The sequence below is a fragment of the Pristiophorus japonicus genome, chromosome 8, assembly GCF_044704955.1.
Source record: "Pristiophorus japonicus isolate sPriJap1 chromosome 8, sPriJap1.hap1, whole genome shotgun sequence".
Taxonomy (NCBI): domain Eukaryota; kingdom Metazoa; phylum Chordata; class Chondrichthyes; family Pristiophoridae; genus Pristiophorus; species Pristiophorus japonicus.
The window spans coordinates 138,717,317-138,744,711 of NC_091984.1; the positions used below are offsets into that span (position 1 = coordinate 138,717,317).

At 48.0% G+C, this 27,395-nt stretch overlaps 1 protein-coding gene across 1 annotated transcript in view; it reads right to left on the reverse strand.

Moving 5' to 3' along the window:
- Positions 1 to 520: 520 nt before the first annotated feature.
- Positions 521 to 27,395, reverse strand: part of LOC139268184 (pre-B-cell leukemia transcription factor 1-like) — a 1,207,813-nt gene continuing 1,180,938 nt past the window's right edge. Inside the window, exon 10 of the mRNA XM_070886235.1 lies at positions 521 to 2,072. Coding sequence (XP_070742336.1) covers positions 1,980 to 2,072 — 93 coding nt within the window. The 3' untranslated portion in view covers positions 521 to 1,979. The remainder of the gene's footprint in view (positions 2,073 to 27,395) is intronic.

Sequence of the window (27,395 nt, forward strand, 5' to 3'; positions counted from 1 at the left end):
AGGGTGAAGGAGAAGCGAATGCCCGTCTGTGGTGACGGTCAGAACAACAAGGTCAGTCAACAGCAGCAGTGTAGCTGTGTCTGCACCCTGCAAGATGGTGACGGCCCTCCAGTCTGTTGCCGCCTTGTGAATCAGCACCTCACCATTGAACAAGCAGCCTAGATTGATGGTCATTTTAACCCAACCCGATTTTCCTCTCTCCATTGAAGTCGGCAGAGCATAATATTGGGCGTGGGGTGTAAAACGAGCGCTCCAGCCGATCCCGTGGCGAGTTAGGTTCAACTGAGGTGTTTGCGGGCACTGGGAATGCAGGATTGAGGTGGACACCTACAAAGATCGCTCTGCTGAAATGATCGCAATGTCAAATTGCAGCCGCCATTCTGGCTGCTGCAGAGAACAGGATCAGTAACGGGCCTGATCAGAGGGCCCTGATCACTGAGCCAGTCTCAATGGCGAGAGAGTTGACACACAGCTTGCTACTGAGGTAGAAGGACCCAAGGATAGAATGTTCACGTACTAACACCTGACCTCATTATTATAGTCCAGTGTGCAATCTCACCGTGGCTATTAACCCATTATTAAACAGCCCACGTGCGAATATGGTACAAACCCATTAAGCATCATAATTTAGCCAGTGCTTATGGGAACATTGGAACGAAGCCATTCAGCCTCTTGAGCCTGTTCCGCCATTCAATTAGATCATGGTTGATCTGTATCTTAACCCGCCTTGTTTCCATAACCCTTAATACCCTTGCCTGACAAAAATCTATCAATCTTAGTTTTGAAATTTTCAATTGACCCCCCCACAGCCTCAACAGCTTTTTGGGGTTAAGAGTTCCAGATTTCCACAACCCTTTGTGTGAAGAATCGCTTCCTGACCTCACACTTGGATGGTGTAGCTGTAGTTTTAAGATTATGCCCCCTTGTTCTGGACTCCCCACCGGCACCAGAGGAAATAGTTCTTATCAAATCCTTCAACACCTCAATTAGATCAGCCCTTAAGCTCCTATACTCAAGGGAATACAAGCCGATTCTATGCAGCTTGTCCTCATAATTTAACCTTTTTAGCTTCTCATTTACACCAAGGAGCTGTTTGTAAAGGAGGCTGTCTCTTTAATGGGGGCTTGTCTATTGCGAGATAGAATTACAATTTCCTTTAGAAAACCGCTACTTAGTTAAAACTCAAATTGATGACTATATTTGAAAATGGTGGGCAAATGCAGAGTGCAAACCAACCACCCACCCAAGCCAAGGCCTAAGAGGTACACAGTAACCCTGGAAACCATGACAAGATCAAATAAAGTCTTCACACAAAGAGTTGTGGGAATGCGGAGCACGCAGATCTAGACGTAGAGTCGACTGAGGTATTTTAAAAGGGAGAACAATCCTTATTTGGGAAAGGGCGGGGACCTGGGACCTAACAGGATAGAGCTGCTATGGCTCACAAAATGGCTGGGGAGAATTCTGCATTCTATACTGGGGCTTTGTCTGGCAGGCACCCATACCAGGAGATGGCTCACACACTGAGCTGGTTCACCCGAGAGTTGAATGTAGAGATAAATGTATTTTAGTAGATTAACTGAGATGCAAGTGCGAGAAAGAAATAAAATTTGGCTTGAGCAGATTAGAGACTGGTACAAAGAGGTAGAGTGCGAGCATTGTAACGTAAGGATAGGGATTCCCTATTGGTCTCAGATGAAGTCATGATGAGGTAATTGTCCGCTGGGATAGGTGTGAAGATATTTTATTCCCGTGTTGTCTCACAATGTTCACGTACGGAGTGCTTCTATACCCAGACAAAAAAAAAGGACTGAAAGAACTGTCCCAATTGGTTATCAAGCACCCATCAAAAACTAAAGAGAAAGCTGATTGGGTGTTTAGTCGGTTAACCCCTACCGCGCCAACCCACACCCCCCTGTCTGATTGGTCAGTGCAGAATGAAAGCCCATTGACTGCTGGAATGCCCTGTTGCTGGGAGATCAGTTGGAGGTATCAGACTGGACACTTCCAGGCCCTTCTGTTGGTGACGTCACTGAAGATGGGGTAGTTGCGTCCTGCCAGCCTCCATTAGTCTGTGGAAAGAAACAAGTGTTTCAGAGCAAGGAACAGAGTGAGGGAGCTTCTAACTGGAAATTGTAACAAGTTCACAGTAACTCACATTTATACATCTAGGTAGTTTGAGAACTTAACACGCCTCTGAAGAAATTATTTTCTGTCAGCGCTGGCGAACTAACTCTCCCCTCCAAGTGTAAGCCTCAAACAAGAACTGGAATTTATTTAACATCATTCGCGTCCTCACGATGCCCCAAAATGCTTCGCAGCCAGCGTATTATTGCTGAAGCATAGTCACTATTGTAATGTTGTGAAAGGTGGCACACAGCAAGGTCCAGCAACAAGAAAACTGGCCAGCTCATCTGTTTTTTTGATTTTTGTTGAGGGATGAATGTTGGCCAAGGCACCAGGGCTGACTCCCCTGCTTGTTTTCCATGCGGTACTGAGGGAGTGCTGGATTTTCAGAAGTGATGTCTTCTGGACGAGACTTTAAACCGATGCTCTGATTCCTGCTCAGGTGGCTGTGAAAGATCCCATGACACTGAGCAGAGAGAGCTCTCCTGGTGCCTAGGTCTACATTTATTCTCCAACCAAGACCATCGAGTTCAACCGGTCATGTATCTCATTTGTAGTTTCTGGGATCTTGCTGCGCTCAAACGGACTGCCAACTGCACCAACATTACAGCACTGACCGTACTTCATTGGCTGTGAAGCATTCAAGACATAAGCTGCTATATAAGTGGTGCATTTTCTGTTAAATGTCCGACTGTTCCCTTTAGACTGGCTGGATATCACACACTGTCTCCCAGCTGGGAGAGTGAGCAGTTCGGTTGCTCCTGGTCATCCTGCCAGCAAACTCATCGCCCTCTACAGGCTCACCTGTGCTGCAAGTGTGTTGGTCAAGTCACTGAGCATCACATGATGCCCGCAAACATTTTTAAACCAGTGGATAAATGAACCATAAAGTCCCAGTAGCCAATCTCAGCACCTCTTACAATCAAATAGCCTGCTGACAGTCATTGACCATACTTACATGGGAAGTCGGGCCCTTTGAGGAAGGAACCAGAGGAAAGAGAGAGAGAGAGAAAGAGAGAGAGAGAAAAAAGAAAGAGAAAGAGAGAGAAAGAAAAAGAAAGAGAAAGAAAAAGAAAGAGCAAAAGAAAGAAAGAATCAAATCTGCCTGGTTTATGTTGTAAAAACCCAACTGGTTCACGAATGTGCTTCATGGATAAGAGCCCACCACACACAGTCTAGTTCAGCCATGGCTCGGGGGGAAGCGATGATACACATTTACATGCCCTCTCAGGTGGATACAAAAGATCCCATGGCACTATTTTGAAAATGAGCAGGAGAGTTTATCCCGGTGTCCTGGCCAATATTTATCCTTCATCACTAAAAAAGATTGTCTGGTCATTAACTCATTGCTGCTTGTGGGACTTTGCTGTATGCAAATTGACTGCTGTGTTGTGCTTGCCTACATGATAACAAGGACTACACTTCATCAGCTGTGAAACTCTTTGGGACATCCTGAGGTCATGAAAGACATTATATGAATGCAAGTTATTTTTGTCTGTGTGGATGCCCTCTTGGGTAATAGATATGGCCTTGCCAGTAGTGCCGACATCCTAAGAACAAATAAAAATAAATGTAACAATACCAACCCAGTTCACGCACTTTAGGTATTCTCATCGGAAATATTAACTTCAGTGCTGGATTATCACATCATTGAAACCTCACAACTGTTTCACACAATAACTTGCGACCATTATTAGCAGTAACTGTTGTGATGCAGGAAAGCTGTTGCATTTGGTGGTGTTGGTTGAGAAAGGAAGACTTGGATTTATATAGCGCCTTTCACAACCACCGGACGTCTCAAAGCACTGTACAGCCAATGAAGTACTTTTGGAGTGTAGTCACTGTTGTAATGTAGGAAACGTGGCAGCCAATTTGCGCACAAGCAAGCTCCCACAAACAGCAACGTGATAATGACCAGATAATCTGTTTTAGTGATGGTGATTGAGGGATAAATATTGGCCTCGGACACCGGGGATAACTCCTCTGCTCTTCTTTAAAATAGTGCTTTAAGATCTTTTACATCCACTTGAGAGAGCAGACAGGGCCTTGGTTTAACATCTCATCTGAAAGACGGCACCTCCGACAGTGCAGCACTCCCTCAGCACTGCACTGGGAATGTCAGCCTAGAATTTTTTATGCCCAAGTCCTAGAGTGGGACTTGAACCCAGAACCTTCTGACTCAAAGGCAAGTGAGCTACCCACTGAGCCACAGCTGACACTGCGGGAGGAATGTTGACCAGGACAGCTGCTCTGCTCTTTTTTGAACTCCGTCACCCGGGATCCCACCTCAGATGATGCTTTTGCTCTCTCCCTCAGCCTAGATCATCTGTGCAAGTCTCCTGAAGATCGGCTTGAACCCACAACCTTCTGACTGAGAGGCGAATTAATCCACTCGGGGGAGGGTGGGGCAGTTGTGCCAGTCAGAGTTGGCATTTAAAGTCACAGCCTCCGTGAAGTGTGGTGCCCACTCACTTCTCCCCCATGCCAGTGCCACTTCACCCTGTTTAACAAAGGAGGGTCACTGTCCCTTTAAAAAGTAAAATCAAACGACTTATCAAGCAGTCCCTCCCCCCAAAGGTCACGGTGGAACAACTCTGCAAAGAGGCTATTACGGCAAATTACTGCCTTCAGGATGGCAAGGTAAGTATAAGGGGCAGAGAGTGGAATCAATTCTGTGTCTGGAAAGCAGGCAGATTAAAGTGCACTGGGGACATTAGTCAGAATTTAAATGCCATTAGCCACGCGGCAGTAGAAAAGGCCTCTTGGCAGCCTCTCATTTCGAAGCCTGTTATTTTATGGTAAGTACAGCCCAGCCCCGATCACAACCCATGCACGCACGCACACGCAGTCAGAGCAGAGGGGGAAAGGATCCGATAAAGCGTCCTGTTAGCATGGCGATGGCTCCCTTTCAGCGCTCTAATTGCACTTGTGTCCGTTATTGGCCGTGAAGACTCTATTAAAATATCCACTTTGCTTGTCATCGCAGCTGATGAGCAGGATCAGAGGAGTGCTTTACGCCAGGATCAGGGTTACAGTCCTCTGTGAGCTTTAGATCCTTGAAGGCTGAAGTCATTTAACCTGCGAAACCCCACAAAGGTGGAACAGCACACACACACACAAACACACACATCCCCCACACCCCCCCACCACACACACACACACACACACACACATCCCCCACACACATCCCCCCCACCCCGCCCTCCCCACACACACATTCCCCCCACACACATCCACCACACACACACATCCCCCACACACATCCCCCACACCCCCCCCCACACACACACACACATCCCCCACACCCTACCCACCCCCCACACACACACACACATCCCCCACACCCCCCCACCCCCCACACACACACACATCCTCCACACCCCTCCACCCCCCACACACACACACACACATCCCCCACACACATCCCCCCTCCCCACACACACATCCCCCACACACACCCCGCCACACACACACACACACACGTCACCCACACACATCCCCCCCACACCCCTCCCCACACACACATCCCACACACACACACATCCACCACACACACACACACACACATCCTCCACACCCCCCCCCACACACACACACACACACATCCCCCACACCCTACCCACCCCCCACACACACACACACATCCCCCACACCCCCCCACCCCCCACACACACACACATCCTCCACACCCCTCCACCCCCCACACACACACACACACATCCCCCACACACATCCCCCCTCCCCACACACACATCCCCCACACACATCCACCACACCCCCCCCCACACACACACACACACACATCCCCCACACCCCCCCCACCCCCCACACACACACACACACACATCCTCCACACCCCTCCACCCCCCCCACACACACACACATACCCCCACACACATCCCCCCTCCCCATACACATCCCCCACACACCCCCCGCCACACACACACACACATCACCCACACACATCCCCCCCACCCCCCCCTCCCCACACACACATCCCACACACACACACATCCACCACACACACACACACACACATCCACCACACACTCACATCCACCACACACATCCCACCCCACACACACACACACACACACCACCACAACGCCCCACCCCACACCCCCCCCACACACACTCACACCACACAGACATACACCCCCCCCACACACACACACGCACATACACCCCCCCCACACACACATACCCCCCCACACACACACATACCCCCCCACACACACACATAAACACATCCCCCCCACACACTCATCCCCCCCACACTCACATCTCCCCCCCCACACTCACACCACACAGACATACATCCCCCCCACACACACACACACACATACACACATCCCATACACCACACATACACACCGCACATCCCACACACACACAACCACACACACACTCAAACCCATGCACACACCACACACATGCACACACCACACACATATAAACACCTTACACACACACACACATGCCCCATACACACACACGCCCCCCCACACACACACACGCCCCACACACACACACACACACACACACACACACGCCCCCCGCACACACACACACGCCCTACACACATATAGTTAGTTGCAAAAAACCCCTGGCCAGGTTCTGGGACCTTGACCCTTTACAAGGGCTGATGGCCACGTGTCTTTTAATCTGGTCAGCAGCAGAGTTTTCGATGGGTTCTCTCCAAAGTAAAATTTACCACGGTTACTATTTATCTCCGACAATGGATGTGTCCCCAATGCGTGAATTGTTCTAGTCATTCTGTTAAAGCCCTCTGTATTCTATATCATTGAGTGTTATGGATTAACAACAACTGCTTGTGTTCACACAGCAACTGTAACACTGAAAAACTTCCCGACGCGCTTACATACAGTTATATCGGATTTTACAGCACGGAAACAGGCCATTCGGCCCAACAGCTCCATACCGGTGTTTATGCTCCACATGACCCTCCTCCCACCTTACTTTATCTCACTCTATCAGCATATCCTTCTATTCCTTTCCCCCTCATGTGTTTATCTAGCTTCCCCTTAAATGCATCTCTGGTAATCAGTGAGGCATAAGGAGAACAGAATGGAAGGGAGCTTGGCACTTGTTTACCCAGAGTACTGTGCACAGTTCTGCTCGCCATATTACCAAAAGGATATAGAAGCACTGGGGAAGGTGCAAGAAAGATTTACAAGGATGATCCCAGAATGGGGAGGTTATGACGAATAGGGAAGTGGGCAGGGAAGTGGACCTGAGTCCATGTCGGATCAGCCATGATCGTATTAAATGGTGGAGCAGGCTCGAGGGGCCGTATGGCCTACACCTGTTCCTATTTCTTATGTTCTTGTGTCCTTATGACCATCAGAACAGGTTTAAGCTCCTTTCTCTAGAAAAGAGAAGGCTGAGGGGTGAACTAATAAAGCTCTTTAAAATGATGAAGCGGTTCGAAAGGGTAGACACAGAGAAGATGTTTCCACTTGTGGAGAAGTCCAAAACTAGGGGCCTTCAATATAAGATAATCATTAGTAAATCCAGAGGGTGTTAGAAGATGGAACTTGCTACCACATGGAATGGCTGAGGCGAATAGCACAGATTATTTAAGGAGAAGCTGGATAAGCACATGAGGGAGAAAGGACTAAAAGGACAGATGAAGAAAGATATGAGGAGGCTCGTGTTGAGCATAAACACTGGCACAGGCCAGTTAGGCTGAATGGCCTGTTTCTGTGTTGTACAATTTATGTAAATCTGTCTAATCTGCATGCTTCCTTCATCCCTGTGCTTTACTTTGAAACAGATGTTTCAGAGACAGATGTTTTTCCAGAGATTTCCCCTTTCACGGACTGTTAAGAGAGGCCAGGGAGGAAATAGAAGAGACTCTGACCATCATTTTCCAGTCCTCTCTGGCTACAGGTGTAGTGCCAGAGGACTGGAGGTCTGTTAACGTTCTGCCATCGTTTACGAATGGAGAAAGGGATAGACCGAGTAATTACAGGCCTGTCAGCCTAACCTCGGTGGTGGGAAAATTATTGGAAAAAATTCTGAGGGACTGGCTCAATCTTCATTTAGAAAGTCACAGATTAATCAAGGACAGTCAACATGGCTTTGTTAAGGGAAGGTCGCATCTCACTAACTTGATTGAATTTTTTGAGGAGGTAACCAGGAGGGTCGATGAGGGTAGTGCCTATGACGTAGTGTATATGGATTTTAGCAAGGCTTTTGATAAGGTCCCAAATGGCAGACTGGTCAGATAAGTAAAAGCCCATGGGATCCAGGGCAAAATGGCAAGTTGGATCCACAATGGGCTCAGAGGCAGAAAACAAAGGGTAATGGTTGATGGGTGATTTTGCGACTGGAAGGATGTTTCTAGTGGGGTTCCGACTAGGTCCCTTGCTTTTAGTGGTATGTATCAGTGAATTAGTCTTCAATGTAAGAAGTTTGCAGATGATACAAAAAATGGCCTTGCGTTGATAATGAAGAAGAAAGCTGTAGACTGCTGAAAGAGATCAATGTACTGGTCAGGTGGACAGAACAGTGGAAAATGGAATTCAATCCGGAGAAGTGTGAGGTAATGCATTTGGGAAGGAATAAGAAGGCAAGGGAATACACAATAAATGGGAGGGTACTGAGAGGGGTGGAGGAACGGAGGGACCTTGGAGTGTATGTCCACAGATCCCTGAAGGTAGCAGGCCAAGTAGATAAGGTGGTTAAGAAGGTATACGGAATGCTTGCCTTTCTTAGCGAGGCATGGCATACAAGAGCAAGGTGGTTATGCTTGAACTGTATAAAACACTGGCTTGGCTAGTTCTAGTCACCGCATTACAGGAAAGATGTGATTGCACTGGAGAGGGTACAGAGGAGATTTACGAGGGTGTTGCCAGGACTGGAGAATTTTAGCATTGAGGAAAGATTGGTTAGGCTGGGACTGTTTTCTTTGGAACAGAGGAGGCAGAGGGGAGACTTAAATGAGGTGTATAAAATAATGAGGGGCCTGGATAGAGTGGATGGGAAGGAGCTATTTTCCTCAGCAGAATTGTCAACGACAAGGGCACAAAGATTTAAAATAATTGATAGAAGGATTTGAGGGGAATTTTTTTCACCCAGAGGGTGGTGGGGCTCTGGAACTCACTGCCTGAAAGGGTGATAGAGGCAGAAACCCTCACCACATTTAAAAAGTACTTGGATGTGCACTTGAAGTGCCGTAACCTACAGGACTAAGGACCCAGAGCTGGAAAGTGGGATCAGACTGGATATCTCTTTGTCGGCTGGCGCGGACACGATGGGCCGAATTGCCTCCTTCTGTGCTGTAAATTTTTATCATTCTATTCTAGGAATGGGAACCAGCAGGGCACTGCCCATTCACAAGGCCGATGAATGCGAGTGCATTGGGTGTGGGAGGCTTGAATTCTACACAACACGCCTGCTCCCAGGCTGGATTCCGGGCAGCAGGCTTGAAGCGTATCGCACAGGAGCAAAACATGGCCGAGGGCCAAGGATAAGTGGGCAGACCAGCCCCTTTCTAACAACTTGGACACACAAACTAGGCCTTCTATGTTTGGAGAACTCGTCCCAATCAGTCCGAATATTTCCCAGTGACCACCGCACACAACCAAGGAACCATTAAAACCACTCTGCGTGGTGTCACTAGCCTCAGTGCCTTTGGACTAGAGAGTGGAAAATTCAGCCAGGGCAGCTGCTCCCAATTTGCCGTACAAAGAAAGACAGACTTGCATTACTATAGCACCTTTCATGGCATCCCAAAGCACTTTACAGCCAATGAAGTACTTTTGGAGTGTCGTCACTGTTGTAATGTGGGACACGCGGCAGCTAATTTGAGCACAGCAAGCTCCCACAAACAGCAATGTGATAATGACCAGATAATCTATTTTTTTTGTTATGTTGATTGAGGGATAAGTAGTAGCCAGGACACTGGGGATAACTCCCCTGCTGTTCTTTGAAATAGTGCCATGGAATCTTTTACATCCACTTGAGAGCACAAATGGGGCCTCGGTTTAATATCTCATCTGAAAGCCGGCATCTCTGACAGTGCAGCACTCCCTCAGCACTGTACTGGAGTGTCAGCCTTGATTTATGTGCTCAAGTCTCAGGAGTGGGACTTGAACCTACAACCTTCTGACTGAGAGGCGAGAGCGCTACCCACTGAGCCACGGAGTAGACTTCAAGTGAGCACCAAGCTTGCCTGTGACACAAAAATCAAACCAGACAAAGTGGTGAAATAAGAAATAAATGTGTAAATAGGACTGAGTCCCCTGGGCTCTGTGGGCCTGGCTTCCAGGGCACATGGGTTTTCTGGTGCCCACAGACCAATGATTGGACACCCTTACTGTGCAGGGCGGTGGGCGAAAAGCTGCTGATTTGGAACATGTTAATTCCATCAACCAGTTCTGGGATCAGACCTAACTGTGGAACGGGGAATTTTAATGAACCGCATCTGATACCAGTGTGTTCTGGTTCTGATTAAATTGGGCTCTCACTTAACAAGAATTGACTGCACGCGCTTGCAATTAAGACAGTGACAGTAGAGACAGTTACATCGAAGGCAGAAGCTGAGCACAGTCTGGGGATGTCAGCCAGTCTCTATGTTGCTGTCATTTTTTTTGGAGGCAAAATTTAGTGTGTATGTGTCTTTTTTTTTTAAATCTTTAAACCAATTTGCAAAATGCTCATCCACTCTGTCATGTGGAGGGTGTGCACTGCATACATAGTGACTGCAGGTGAAACAGACCTTAAGATGTGAGCTACCCACGACAGGCACTCAGTAGTCCACTATATGCTGCAGAATTAAAGGCCAGAGAAGTCATTGACTGACAGCACCATGCACAAGATCAACCACTTGCCCAAAACCAGCAGCAGCAAGACTTGCCCCATCTCCCTCTCCAAGGCCAAATATTTTGGCCCTTTTCCTTCATATGCTGAAACCTAGGGCTGGATTTTCAGTCTTCTGCCACCCCTGTTAGCGCCCCCGAGGGGTGGCAATGGCGGCGGTAAGCACTTCCGGGCGGGCGGCCAGCTTCCAGCGCCCTCACCGGGACATTCGGTGCCGGTTTCGAGGGGGCGAGGAGCATTACCGCCCAGAAGTGGCGAGCCAGTGTGCAACGCCCATAATTGCGACACCAGCTCACGCCTGATCTGTAGCGCCCTGCAGCGCGCCCTGATGGGACCGCCTGTGGAAGTTGGCGTTCCGAGCTGTAGCGGCCGCAGTGAGAGAAGGAATGTCGACCTCCAGTAGGTGTGATTGAATTTTTTTGTTGCAATTTATGTTGTGGCGGCGTGAGTTATTTATTGGGAATATTTTGGTGTTTTTTAAAAAATGTTTTCCCCCTCAGGCCTCTCTTAGGTTGCTCCGAGGCCGGCTGTTTAGCTCGGGATTTTCAGTTGCTCAGCCGGCCTAGCGCCCTAAAAGAGGTGTGCAATGCCATCCTTAGCGCTCCGCTCCAAACCCCGGGCCCAGCTGATGAATTTTGCGGCGGCAGATGCATTTGCCGGTGCAAAATTTTCCTCTCCATCCGGGACACTGCCCCAACTGAGGCGTGATCCAATTTCTACTAGTCTTTCTCCCTTCTTCAAAACCAACAAGTCGCGCTGTTTACCTCTTTCAATGTCAGCTACGTAGGAACAAGAGAAGGTTATACAGCCCCTCGAACCTGTTGCACCATTCAATTAGATCATGGCTAATCTGTATCTTAACTCCATCTACCAGCCTTGGTTCTGTAACCCTTAATATCCTTGCCCAGCAAAAATCTATCAATCTTAGTTTTGAAATTCCCAATTGATCCCCAGCCTCAGCAGCTTTTTGGGGGAGTGATTTCCAGATTTCCGTGACCCTGACATCACTCCTGAACAGCCTGGCTTTCATTTTAAGATTATTCCCCCTTGTTCTGGACACCCCCACTAGAGGAAACAGTTACTCTCTATCTACCCTATCAAAATCTTTAATCAGCTGAAGAACATAAGAACATAAGAATTACGAACAGGAGTAGGCCATCTAGCCCCTCGAGCCTGCTCCGCCATTCAACAAGATCATGGCTGATCTGGTCGTGGACTCAGCTCCACTTACCCGCCCGCTCCCCGTAACCCTTAATTCCCTTATTAGTTAAAAATCTATCTATCTGTGACTTGAATACATTCAATGAGCTAGCCTCAACTGCTTCCTTTGGCAGAGAATTCCACAGATTCACAACCCTCTGGGAGAAGAAATTCCTTCGCAACTCGGTTTTAAATTGGCTCCCCCGCATTTTGAGGCTGTGTCCCCTAGTTCTAGTCTCCCCGACCAGTGGAAACAACCTCTCTGCCTCTATCTTGTCTATCCCTTTCATTATTTTAAATATTTCTATAAGATCACCGCTCATCCTTCTGAACTCCAACGAGTAAAGACCCAGTCTACTCAATCTATCATTATAAGGTAACCCCCTCATCTCCGGAATCAACCTAGTGAATCGTCTCTGTAACTCCTCCAAAGCCAGTATATCCTTCCTTAAGTAAGGCGACCAAAACTGCACACAGTAGTCCAGGTGCGGCCTCACCAATACCCTATACAGTTGCAGAAGGACCTCTTTTGTACTCCATCCCTCTCGCAATGAAGGCCAACATTCCATTCGCCTTCCTGATTACCTGCTGCACCTGCAAACTAACTTTTTGGGATTCATGCACAAGGATCCCCAGGTCCCTCTGCACCGCTGCATGTTGTAATTTCTCCCCATTCAAATAGTATTCCCTTTTTTTGTTTTTTTTCCCCCAAGGTGGATGACCTCACACTTTCCGACATTGTATTCCATCTGCCAAACCTTAGCCCATTCGCTTAACCTATCTAAATCTCTTTGCAGCCTCTCTGTGTCCTCTACACAACCCGCTTTCCCACTAATCTTTGTGTCATCTGCAAATTTTGTTGCACTACACTCTGTCCCCTCTTCCAGGTCATCTATGTATATCTATGTATGTTGTGGTCCCAGCACCGATCCCTGTGGCACACCACTAATCACTGATTTCCAATCCGAAAAGGACCCAGTTATCCCGACTCTCTGCTTTCTGTTAGCCAGCCAATTCTCTATCCATGCTAATACATTTCCACTGACTCCGCGTACCTTTATCTTCTGCAGTAACCTTTTGTGTGGCACCTTATCGAATGCCTTTTGAAAATCTAAATACACCACATCCATCGGTACACCTCTATCCACCATGCTCGTTATATCCTCAAAGAATTCCAGTAAATTAGTTAAACATGATTTCCCCTTCATGAATCCATGCTGCGTCTGCTTGATTGCACTATTCCTATCTAGATGTCCCGCTATTTCTTCCTTAATGATAGTTTCAAGCATTTTCCCCGCTACAGATGTTAAACTATAGTTACCTGCCTTTTGTCTGTCCCCTTTTTTTAAACAGAGGCGTTACATTAGCTGCTTTCCAATCCGCTGGTACCTCCCCAGAGTCCAGAGAATTTTGGTAGATTATAACGAATGCATCTGCTATAACTTCCGCCATCTCTTTTAATACCCTGGGATGCATTTCATCAGGACCAGGGGACTTGTCTACCTTGAGTCCCATCAGCCTGTCCAGCACTACCCCGCTAGTGATAATGATTGTCTCAAGGTTCTCCCAACCCACATTCCTGTGACCAGCAATTTCTGGCATGGTTTCTGTGTCTTCCACTGTGAAGACCGAAGCAAAATAATTGTTTCAGGTCTCAGCCATTTCCACATTTCCCATTATTAAATCCCCCTTCTCATCTTCTAAGGGACCAACATTTACTTTAGTCACTCTTTTCCGTTTTATATATCTGTAAAAGCTTTTACTATCCGTTTTTATGTTTTGCGCAAGTTTACCTTCGTAATCTATCTTTCCTTTCTTTATTGTTTTCTTAGTCATTCTTTGCTGTCGTTTAAAATTTTCCCAATCTTCTATTTTCCCACTAACCTTGGCCACCTTATACGCATTGGTTTTTAATTTGATACTCTCCTTAATTTCCCTGGTTATCCACGGCTGGTTAGCCCTTCTCTTACCGCCCTTCTTTTTCATTGGAATATATTTTTGTTGAGCACTATGAAAGAGCTCCTTAAAAGTCCTTCACTGTTCCTCAATTGTGCCACCGTTTAGTCTGTGTTTCCAGTCTACTTTAGCCAACTCTGCCCTCATCCCACTGTAGTCCCCTTTGTTTAAGCATAGTATGTTCCTTTGGGACACTACTTCCTCACCCTCAATCTGTATTACAAATTCAACCATACTGTGATCACTCATTCCGAGAGGATCTTTTACTCGGAGATCGTTTATTATTCCTGTCTCATTACACAGGACCAGATAAGATAGCTTGCTCCCTTGTAGGTTCTGTAACATACTGTTCTAAGAAACAATCCCGTATGCATTCTATGAATTACTCCTCCAGGCTACCCCGTGCGATTTGATTTGACCAATCGATATGTAGGTTAAAATCCCCCATGATTACTGCCGTTCCTTTTTCACATGCCTCCATTATTCCCTTGATTATTGTCCGCCCCACCGTGAAGTTATTATTTGGGGGCCTATAAACTACGCCCACCAGTGACTTTTTCCCCTTACTATCTCTAATCTCCACCCACAATGATTCAACATTGTGCTTAAACCCCTTAATTAGATCATGCCTTAATATTTTACATTCAAGGGAATACAAGCCTAGTCTATGCAAGCTGCCCTCATATTTTAACCCTTTTAACCCCGGTATCATTCTGGCAAATCTGCGCTGTACCCCTTCCATGGCCAATGTGTCCTCCCTGAGGGGCGGTGCCCAGAACTGAATGCAGTGCTCCAGATGGTGTCTAAACAGAGCTTTGTACAGCTTGGCAGGGAGCTTAACTTATCTCTTCTCCTCCCAATGACAACAACTTTCACCTTCTGGCAAACATTTAAAGATCACATGGATGAACTTCAACAATTGTAGATCCCTGTCTGGAGTAAAAATAAAACGGGGAAGGTGGCTCAACCGTGGCTAACAAGGCAAATTAAGGGTCGTGTTCAATCCAAGGAAGAGGCATATAAATTGGCCAGAAAAAGCAGCAAACCTGAGGACTGGGAGAATTTTATAATTCTTCAGAGGAGGTCAAAGGGTTTAATTAGGACAGGGAAAATAGAGTATGAGAGGAAGCTTGCTGGGAACATAAAAACTGACTGCAAAAGCTTCTATAGATATGTGAAGAGAAAAAGATTAGTGAAGACAAACGTAGGTCCCTTGCAGTCAGATTCAGGTGAATTTATAATGGGGAACAAAGAAATGTCGAACCAGTTAAACAAATACTTTGGTTCTGTCTTCACGAAGGAAGACACAAATAACCTCTGGAAATACTAGGGGACCGAGGGTCTAGTGAGAAGGAGGAACTAAAAGAAATCCTTATTAGTTAGAAAATTGTGTTCGGGAAATTGATAGGATTGAAGGCCGATAAATCCCCAGGGCTTGATAGTCTGCATCCCAGAGTACTTAAGGAAGTGGCCCTAGAAATAGTGGATGCATTGGTGATCATTTTCCAGCAGTCAATCGACTCTGGATCAGTTCCTATGGACTGGAGGGTAGCTAGTGTAACACCACTTTTTAAGAAAGGAGGGAGAGAGAAAACGGGTAATTATAGACTGGTTAGCCTGACATCAGTAGTGGGGAAAATGTTGGAATCAATTATTAAAGATGAAATAGCAGCGCATTTGGAAAGCAGCGACAGGATCGGTCCAAGTCAGCATGGATTTATGAAAGGGAAATCATGCTTGACAAATTTTCTAGAATTTTTTGAGGATGTAACTAGTAGAGTGGACAAGTGAGACCAGTGGATGTGGTGTATTTGGACTTTCAAAAGGCTTTTGACAAGGTCCCACACAAGAGACTGGTGTGCAAAATCAAAGCACATGGTATTGGAGGTAATGTACTGATGTGGATAGAGAACTGGTTGGCAGACAGGAAGCAGAGAGTAGGGATAAACGGTTCCTTTTCAGAATGGCAGGCAATGACTTATGGGGGTGCCACAGGGCTCAGTGCTGAGACCCCAGCTGTTTACAATTTACATTAATGATTTAGATGAAGGAATTAAGTGTAATATCTCCGAGTTTGCAGATGACACTAAGTTGGGTGGTGGTGTGAGCTGTGAGGAGGACGCTAAGAGGCTGCAGGGTGACTTGGACAGGTTAGGTGAGTGAGCAAACACATGGCAGATGCAGTATAATGTGGATAAATGTGGGGTTATCCACTTTGGTGGCAAAAACACAAAGGCAGAATATTATCTGAATGGTGGCAGATTAGGAAAAGGGAAGATGCAACGAGACCTGGGTATCATAGTACATCAGTCATTGAAAGTTGGCATGCAGGTACAGCAGGTGGTGAAGAAAGCAAATCATATGTTGGCCTTCATAGCTAGGAGATTTGCGTATAGGAGCAGGGAGGTCTTACTGCAGTTGTACAGGGCCTTAGTGAGGCCTCACCTGGAATATTGTGTTCAGTTTTGGTCTCCTAATCTGAGGAAGGACATTCTTGCTATTGAGGGAGTGCAGCGAAGGTTCACCAGACTGATTCACGGGATGGCAGGACTGATGTTTGAGGAGAGACTGGAACGACTGGGCCTGTATTCACTGGAGTTTAGAAGGATGAGGGGGGATCTCATAGAAACATATAAAATTCTGACGGGACTGGACAGGTTAGATGCAGGAAAAATGTTCCCGATGATGCGGAAGTCCAGAACCAGGGGACGTAGTCTAAGGATAAGGGGTAAGCCATTTAGGACTGAGATGAGGAGAAACGTCTTCACTCAGGGAGTTGTTAACCTGTGGAATTCCCTACCGCAGAGAGTTGTTGATGCCAGTTCATCAGCTATATTCAAGAGGGAATTAGATGGCCCTTACGGCTAAAGGGATCAAGGGGTATGGAGAGAAAGCAGGAAAGGGGTACTGAGGTGAACTTATTGAATGGCGGTGCAGGCGCGAAGGGCCGAATGACCTACTCCTGCACCTATTTTCTATGTTTCTGTCTCTCCAAGGCCAACAGGTTGCCTCTCTTCTTTCACATGCTAAACCCTACTCTTTCCCCTTCTCGCTCCCAGCACCGACATACTGCTCCTAGTATCTTTCCCCCATTGGCAGTCTCCATTTCCATGCAGGAAATAATATTGCCTGTTTTTCTCTTCATCACATTTAAAAAGTACTTGGATGTGCACCTGAAGTGCCGTAAGCTGCAGGATTATGGACCTGGAGCTGGAAAGTGGGTTTAGGCTGGATAGCCTCTTGTAGGCCAACACAGAAACAATGGGCTGGAATGGCCTCCTTTCGTGCTGTAAACTTCTATGATTCTATGATTTCTATCTTTCAGGACCGTGATTGCAGAAAAGTTAAGGGCATGGATGGGATAGGTCATTATCTATTGAATGACCTAGCTGAAGAACCAGCAGCTCATCCAATTAGATGCCAGCCTGTAATCAGCGCCCGATATATCTTACCTCTACCAATGAGATATGGGCGATAAATGCCATAGAAATCAGCTTAAGTCCAAGCTCCAGTGTCAAACGATCATTCCAATTGGGCAACCATCAGTGCACGCATCCACTACAGCAAAGTTAAAAGCCTTAACTGCAGTAAAGCTACTGGCCAAGATTGCATTGGTGACCATGGGTGAAACATCTGATTATCTGTTTTTTGCGAGAAAGACAACATATTTCCCATTTGGAGTCATGATAACTTTTGCAACAAAATTTTCAGGGGCATGTCTGAAGAATCAGTAGTTATCATCATCTTGTTTCATCAACCCCTTGTCAATCCCTTGAATGCAAAGTCGGGACCTGGCTTACCCTCCACAAGGGATCAAAGATAAGCCCACAGCTATTGTCAGTGCTCCAATCATGACAACAGTTGTAGAAACCACAGTGATAGAACATCATCTCAATCCTATGTGTAGTTGCTACTTTGCCATTGGAGAAAAGCTATCAAGCTGCAATACTCTTCATTTCATCGATCAGAAATAGAAGTATCATAGAATCATAGACGTTTACAGCACAGAAGGAGGCCATTTCGGCCCATCGTGTCCACGCCGGCCAAAAAGAGGCTATCCAGCCTAATCCCACTTTGCAGCTCTAGGTCCATAACCCTGCAGGTTTCAGCACTTCAGGTGCACATCCAAGTACTTTTTAAATATGGTGAGGGTTTCTGCCTCTACCACCCCTTCAGGCAGTAAGTTCCAGATCCCCACCACCCTCTGTGTGAAGAAATTTCCCCTCAAATTCCCTCTAAACCTTTTACCAATTACTTTAAATTTATGCCCCCGGTTGTTGACCGCTCAGCTAAGGGAAATAGATCCTTCCTATCCACTTTATCTAAGCCCCACATAATTTCATACACCTCAATGAGGTCTCCCCTCAACCTCCTCTGTTGCAAGGAAAACAAATCCAGCCTATCCAATCTGTCCTCATAGCCACTCCTGGCAACATCCTCGTAAATCTCCTCTGTACTCTCTCCAGTGCAATCACGTCCTTCCCATAAAGCGGTGACCAGAACTGCACGCAGTACTCCAGCTGTGGCCTAACCAGTGTATTATACAGTTCATGCATAACTGCCCTGCTCTTGTTTTCTGTGCCTTGGCTAATAAAGGCAAGCATTCTGTATGCCTTCTTAACCACCTTATCTACCTGGCCAGCTACTTTCAGGAATCTGTGGACATGCACGCCAAGGTCCCTTTGTTCTGCTACATTTCTCAGTGTCCTACCATGTAATGTGTATTCCGTTTCCTTGTTAGCCCTCTCCAAATGCATTGCCTCACTCTTCTCCGGATTGAATTCCATTTGCCACTGTTCTGCCCACCTGACCAGTTCATTGATATCTTTCTGCAGTCTACAGCTTTCTTCTTCATTATCAACCGCACAGCCGATTTTAGTATGATCTGCAAACTTCTTAATCATACCCCTAACATTCAAGTCGAGATCATTGATAAATACCACAAAAAACAAGTAACCTAGTACTGAGCCCTGTGAAACTCCACTGGAAACATCCTTCCAGTCACAAAAGTATGTTCTCACTGGATCAGTAACAATCAGGATATGATAAGGACCATCACTGCGAGACAGTCATTGGACCTCTGCAGTGTCAGCTGTGACTCAGTGGGTAGCACACTCACCTGAGTCAGAAGGTTGTGGGTTCAAGTCCCACTCCAGGGACTTGAGCACATAAAATCTAGGCTGATACTCCATTGCTGTACTGAGGGAGCGCTGCACTGTCGGAGGTGCTGTCTTTCAGATGAGACGTTAAACTAAGGCCCTGTCTGCTCTATCAGTTGGACATAAAAGGTCCCATGGCACTATTTCAAAGAAGGGCAGGGGAGTTATGCCCGGTGTCCTGGTCAATTATTTATCCCTCAATCAACATAACGAAAACGGATCATCTGCTTCTTGTGGGAGCTTGCTGTGCGCAAATTGGCTGCCAGCTTTCCCACATTACAACAGTGACTACACTCCAAAGGTATTTCAGTGGCTGCAATGCGCTTTGAGACGTCCGGTGGTCATGAAAGGCGTTATATAAATGCAGGTCTTTTTTTTTCTTTACTAATGATATAACAAGGACCATCATTTCATACGTGTGAATTGTTCTACATGTGAGCATGTGACTCTGCAACATACAATGGTGAAAGGAGAAGATGAAAAGGGACAGGAAGAAAGAGATAGAGGAATGCAGGGCAAGGAATAAAGGTACCCGACTGAACCTTTACTCTGAGACAGGCAGGTGCCAAATAATACAGCACTGATATTAGTAGTGGGTCATATGCACCTATCTGGTTGCGCTGCTGCTAAAAATCTCAGGGGTTGAAATTCCCTTTATAACGCCGTCCGTTAGCGTCGGTGCTGGGCAGCTAACGGGTGGCAAAGGCCTAGCGTTGGCGTTAAACGGCATCCGCGGCTCGGGAGAAACTCGGTGGGCTCTTTGGTGAAGGCGCCAAGAGGTAATGCTGCGGCATCTAACGCCACCCATGTGGTGACATCATCCAGCGTGCAGCGCCCCCTTGGCGCTGCTCCCGCGATATTTGGTTTGTGCAGACGGCAAGGCGTCTGTATTACCTGGGAAAAGTGGAGGGAACATCGCGGTACTCAGGCATATTCACCCAGAGATCAAAGAAAGTTTCTTTAATTTATTTATTTCATCTTCTTTTCATTAGTTGGAACAGTGGGGAAGTTTGTGCGCGGGTCGGACAAGTTTGAGGATTTTTTTTTCTTCCCTATTCTTCCCGTTTCCCAGTTAGCATGGCGGCAGCCTCCCGTCAGGAAATTCAGTCGGCCAAGGATCAGTGTGCAACGCCACTTTTTAAGTGCTGTTCTTTCATCTTTGGGCATAAAAACTGAATTTGGCAGTTTGTGCCTGCACCTAACGCCCGGCGGTAAAATCAGCACTCGGACAGTGACACCGCCTCAAAAATGGCGCTACCCAATGTCAACCCCTCAGTTTCTTATTCCATGGTTTTTCACTGTTTACTTGCTTCAAATTTTTACCTTTTGTTGAGTTGAAATTCCCTCCCTCGACCTGATCATCCATCAGAGCCATCCTGAAATCGAGACACTCATAAATACACCTGTCCACTACTGTGACAAGCATTTGGAGAACCACCAGCTCATAGCCAGGAAAGGTGGGGCCATTGCGAGCTCTCCATCACGGACTCTGCTTCCGGTTATTAATCTTTAAGGACAAACTCTTGGTTCATTTGAACCTATTGCTCTCTCTCTCTTTCCAGACGTGGCGCTCACAGGTGAAGGAGGGAAGTACTTTAAAAAATATCAGTGGGCATACCCAAAGGTTGACAACGTGGTAGGCTGCCAACTCCAAGTGTGTCAACCATACAACTCAAAATGTTTTGTGGGTGGCTAATACACTAATATGGGTTAACAATCCGAGAAAAAGTCAACCAAATTTGCATTCTCCTCCAACGCTCTACTTGCCTCAAGGTTCATTGCCATGCAAAAAGGTGACTCATTGCATCAAAGAATCAGATTGATGCCTGTGGAGCAAGGGTTGTCTAGGTAAAAGCCCCGTGGTCACCTGTGGCCCTTGAGCCTTGGCAATCCGTCTCACCAAGGCCGGACGTTGGTTTTATTTCTGCTTATACATTTCACTCACTCATTTGTCCCAATTTGGTCCTGGGGGTTTCTCTCAGGGTTTTTTTTGTCAGCACTGCTCCCAGATTGGTGGAGAAATGCCAAGTCAGGCCCTGAGATTCCTGGGGTTTGCGGGGCAGAAAGGCTGCTTTCCATCCATGGGAGGGCAGGAATTTGGGGAGAACTCGGTTACAACTGATTTATACCCCATTTGTAATACCCCTTTAAATTCTGATTGGTGGGGGTGAGGGGGTTCTGCAATCCTTGCATTAAGGCAGCACATCTGGGGGGTAGGGGGTTCTCCAGGAAATTCCCCCTATCCATTCCGTCCTTTTGAGGCCTCAACTACATTAGTTAAAGGGGCCAAAATTGGTGAAAACTGATGGTCCGCCCATTTCTCGGTGGTATATCATTTCCTACCGCCGGGTACCGCTGGGCGGAGTGTGCGTGATTTTTTTTCAATTTTTTCTCGGCAGTATGCCGAGCAGAGTGCAGCTGGCGGTGTGTCCTTCTCACTCGGGAAACTTTGGGTCCCGAGTTGTGCACACGACATGCTGCTGCGAAGTTCCACCCCCCGAGAAGCACCGACCAGAATCCACAAAGACTGCCGGCCTGAGGTGTGTTGGGGGGGAGTGGGGGGCGGGGAGGTGGGGGGAGGGAAATCACTGCTGTGAGGGGAGATTGCTACTTGGGGGGGAGATGGCCACTTGGCGGGGGGGGGGAATGCTACTTGGGGGGAAATGGCTACTTGGGGGGGGAGATGGCTACTTGGGGGGGGAGATGGCTACTTGTGGGGGGAGATGGCTACTTGCGGGGGGGAGATGGCTACTTGGGGGGGGAGATGGCTACTTGTGGGGGGAGATGGCTACTTGCGGGGGGGAGATGGCTACTTTGGGGGGGAGATGGCTACTTGCGGGGGGGAGATGGCTACTTGGGGGGGAGATGGCTACTTGCGGGGGGGTGATGGCTACTTGGGGGGGAGATGGCTACTTGCGGGGGGGAGATGGCTACTTGGGGGGGAGATGGCTACTTGCGGGGGGGAGATGGCTACTTGGGGGGGAGATGGCTACTTGCGGGGGGGAGATGGCTACTTGGGGGGGGAGATGGCTACTTGGGGGGGGAGATGGCTACTTGTGGGGGGAGATGGCTACTTGCGGGGGGGGAGATGGCTACTTGGGGGGGGAGATGGCTACTTGCGGGGGGGAGATGGCTACTTGGGGGGGAGATCGCTACTTGGGGGGGAGATGGCTACTTGGGAGGGAGATGGCTACTTGCGGGGGGGAGATGGCTACTTGGGGGGGGAGATGGCTACTTGTGGGGGGAGATGGCTACTTGGGGGGGAGATGGCTACTTGCGGGGGGGAGATGGCTATTTGGGGGGGAGATGGCTACTTGGGGGGGGAGATGGCTACTTGTGGGGGGAGATGGCTACTTGCGGGGGGGAGATGGCTACTTGGGGGGGAGATGGCTACTTGGGGGGAGATGGCTACTTGCGGGGGGGAGATGGCTACTTGGGGGGGGAGATGGCTACTTGCGGGGGGGAGATGGCTACTTGGGGGGGGAGATGGCTACTTGTGGGGGGAGATGGCTACTTGGCGGGGAGATGGCTACTTGGGGGGGGAGATGGCTACTTGGGGGGGGAGATGGCTACTTGTGGGGGGGAGATGGCTACTTGGGGGGGGAGATGGCTACTTGTGGGGGGAGATGGCTACTTGTGGGGGGGAGATGGCTACTTGGGGGGGGAGATGGCTACTTGTGGGGGGAGATGGCTACTTGGGGGGGAGATGGCTACTTGCGGGGGGGAGATGGCTACTTGGGGGGGGAGATGGCTACTTGGGGGGGGGAGATGGCTACTTGTGGGGGGAGATGGCTACTTGCGGGGGGGAGATGGCTACTTGGGGGGGAGATGGCTACTTGCGGGGGGGAGATGGCTACTTGGGGGGGGAGATGGCTACTTGTGGGGGGAGATGGCTACTTGGGGGGGGAGATGGCTACTTGCGGGGGGGAGATGGCTACTTGGGGGGGAGATGGCTATTTGTGGGGGGAGATGGCTACTTGGGGGGGGAGATGGCTACTTGTGGGGGGAGATGGCTACTTGGGGGGGAGATGGCTACTTGGGGGGGGAGATGGCTACTTGGGGGGGGAGATGGCTACTTGGGGGGGGAGATGGCTACTTGGGGGGGGAGATGGCTACTTGGGGGGGGAGATGGCTACTTGTGGGGGGAGATGGCTACTTGGGGGGGAGATGGCTACTTGGGGGGGGAGATGGCTACTTGGGGGGGGAGATTGCTACTTGGGGGGGGAGATGGCTACTTGGGGGGGGAGATGGCTACTTGGGGGGGAGATGGCTACTTGGGGGGGAGATGGCTACTTGGGGGGGAGATGGCTACTTGGGGGGGAGATGGCTACTTGGGGGGGAGATGGCTACTTGCGGGGGGAGATGGCTACTTGGGGGGGAGATGGCTACTTGGGGGGGAGATGGCTACTTGGAGGGGAGATGGCTACTTGAGGGGGAGATGGCTACTTGAGGGGGAGATGGCTACTTGGGGGGGGAGATGGCTACTTGGGGGGGGAGATGGCTACTTGAGGGGGAGATGGCTACTTGAGGGGGAGATGGCTACTTGGGGGTGGAGACAGCTACTTGGGGGGGGAGATGGCTACTTGGGGGGGAAGATGGCTACTTGGGGGGGAGATGGCTACTTGAGGGGGAGATGGCTACTTGGGGGGGGAGATGGCTACTTGGGGGGGAGATGGCTACTTGGAACTAGATTGCTGTGGTGGGTGGGGGGTTGCGGGCGGTAGAGACTGGGGTGTGGGAGAGACTGGGGGGGTAAGAGCGTAAAGATGCATACCTCTGACTGAAGATCGACTTAAAACCACCTTTACCAGGGCAGTCTGCAGGGTCGGCGGTAAGTCATCAATTTGGCAATTTTGGGCGGTATGTCGGCGGTGTGCATGAATGAGCGGTATGCATACCGCCCGGCGGTACGTCGATGATGAAATTTCCACCGGGCGGTATGTGGGTGGTATGTAGGTATTTTTTGATCAATTTCCTGATTTTGGGCAGTATGTCGGTGGTCCGCTGGTGGTATGCAGCGGTATGTTCACCAATTTCGGCCCCAAAGTGATCAAAATGGCTGCCATTGCCAGGTGACAATGGGGTCAAACCATATCATGTGATTAGCTGCACATACTATCCTCCCTGTCACTCAAGCATCGTATCAGCTGGGAAATAGTTTTCCAATGTGTGCTTCAGCTGGGCCCAGCCCTGTGTCTGCACAATTCGACAGTGAATAAAATCAGCATCAAAAGAAAGACTTGCATTTATATAGCGCCTTTCACGACCGCTGGACATCTCAAAGTGCTTTGTAGCCAATAAAGTACTTTTGTAGTGTAGTCACTGTTGTAATATGGGAAATATGGCAGCCAATTTGCGCACAGCAAGCTCCCACACACAGCAATGTGACAATGACCAGATAATCCCTTTTTTTTGTTATGTTGATTGAGGGATAAATATTGGCCAGGTCACAAGGGATAACTCCCCTGCCCTTCTTTAAAATAGTGCCATGGGATCGTTTACGTCCACCTGAGAGGGCAGACGGGACCTCGGTTTAACATCTCACCCAAAAGACGGCACCTCTTACAGTACAGCACTCCCTCAGCACTGCACTGGAGTGTCAACCTAGACTTTTGTACTCGAGTTGCTGGAGTGGGACTTGAACCCACAACCTTCTGACTCAAAGGTAAGCGTGCTACCCACTGAGCCACAGCTGACACATCAGAGGCAGATCGTAAGGGATTGCATGGTGCAGTGAGTCAGACTCTGGCTTCGTACCTCTCGTGCCTGGGTTCAAATCCAACACAGACTGATGGGATGTCTTCTGTCTGCTGGCTGGAAAGGTCCCTTGTGAAATTCGGCTTTGCAATCTCAATCCAGTTCCTAGTGAGTATGAATTGGCAGCACACATTGCCAGCCTATCAGATAGGCCATTGAAGACGTGTGAAGTCTTACATTTTTGGAAGGAAGAATGAGGGGAGGCAATATGAACTCAATGGTATAATCTTATAGAGGTTGCAAGAACAGAGAGGCCTGGGGGTTCACCGACACAAATCTTTGAAGGTGGCAGGACAAGTTGTGAAGGCTGTTGAAAAAGCATATGGGATCCTGGGCTTTAGAAACAGAGGCATAGAGTACAAAGGCAAGGCAGATATACTAAACCTTTATAAATCACTGCTTAGACCTCAAGCTGGATTACTGGTTCCAAATCTGGGCACCGCGTTTTAGGAAGGATTCCAAGGCCCTGGAGAGGAGATTTACGGAATGATACCAGGGAAGAGGGACTTCAGTTATGAGGTGAAACTAGCGAAGCTGAGAATCTGACTTAGAACAGAGAACATTAAGAGGAGATTTGCTAGAGGTGGTCAAAATTATGAAGCGTTTTGATAGAGAGGGAGAAACCGTTTCCACTGGCAGAATGTTTGGTAACCAAAGGACACATAGGAAAAAATTGCAGGGCTATGGGGAAAAAGTGATGAAATGGGTTTCATGGAATAGCTCTTTCACTGAAAGTTAACATGCAGCTACAGCAAGCAATTAAGAAAAAAAAATGGTATGTTGGCCTTTATTGCAAGAGGATTTCAGTATAAGACTATAGACTACTGCAATTATATAGGGCCCTGGTGAGACCGCACTTGGAGTATTGTGTACAGTTTTGGTCTCCTTACCTAAGGAAGGATATACTTTCCATTGAGGGAGTGCAACAAGAGTTCACCAGACTGATTCCTGCGATGGGGGGATTGTCCTATGAGGAGAGATTGAGTAGACCAAGCCTGTATCCGCTGGAGTTTAGAAGAATGGAAGGTGATCTCATTGAAACATACAAAATCCTTACAGGGCTTGACGGGGTAGATGCAGGGCAGATGTTTCCTCTGGCTGGAGAGTCTAGAACCAGGGATCACAGTCTCAGAATAAGGGGTGGGCCATTTAGGACTGAGATGAGGAGAAACTTCTTCATTCAGAGGGTGGTGAATCTTTGGAATTCTCTACCCCAGAGGGCTGTGGAGGCTCAGACATTGAGTATATTCAAGACAGGGATCGATAGATTTTTGGATATTAAGGGAATCAAGGGATATGTACAGGAAAACAGAGGTAGAAGATCAGCCATGATCTCACTGAATGGCGGAGCAGGCTCGAGGGGCCTAATGGCTTGCTGTGCTGCGATTCTATGTTTCTATAAGAAGTTAAACTATAAATGCTGCTAGGGTTTTCTCAGATATATTTCATTGATCTCTCATGATACTGGTCATTATTGTGACTATCATTTGTCGTGACAGGGCTACACTGTGACGGCTTTAATCAGATCCTTATTGACCAGCTCCTGATGTTACACTGTACGACAATTCTATGAACTGCTTGGTTACATGATAACAGCATGCTATTCATCACATGCCAGTGTCTGCAGTTAAGGGGAGAGGAAGAGAGAGAGAAAGAAAGAGAGAAAGAGAGAGAGTCATAGGCATTGAGCATGACATACCCACATTCTGGGCCTAACTGAGGGAGCTGGATTAACATCAGTAGAGCAAATTGATCAAATTAGTCACATCAAAAGATGTTAATCCTCATAATTATTATTGTTAAACAGTGAGATCCCCTCTCTAAAAGTGGACCATAGGAATTGCAAACTAAAATAGTTCCATCCAATTTGCCTCGACCATTCTGTCAGTCACATGATACGACGATAATGGAATTGTAGACTGATCACCGCAATCGATCTCTATCAATGAGTCTACAACTGACCCAAACATGCGGTGAGGGAAATCCCAGTGATGTGGAACTTTGGGAACCATGGGTCCAAAGTAACCGGTTCTTCCCCAGCACTTCCCACATGTCACGTTTCAAATTACTCCTAAACCATATCCCAAAATAAGAACATAAGAAATAGGAGCACGAGTCGGCCCCTCGAGCCTGCTCCGCCATTCAATAAGATCATGGCTGATCTGATCATGGACTCAACTCCACTTCCCTGCCCACTCCCCATAACCCTTCATTCCCTTATCGTTCAAAAATCTGTATATCTCCACCTTAAATATATTCAATAACCCAGCCTCCACAACTCTCTGAAGCAGAGAATTCCACAGATTTACAACCCTCAGAGAGAAGAAATTCATCCTCACTTCAATTTTA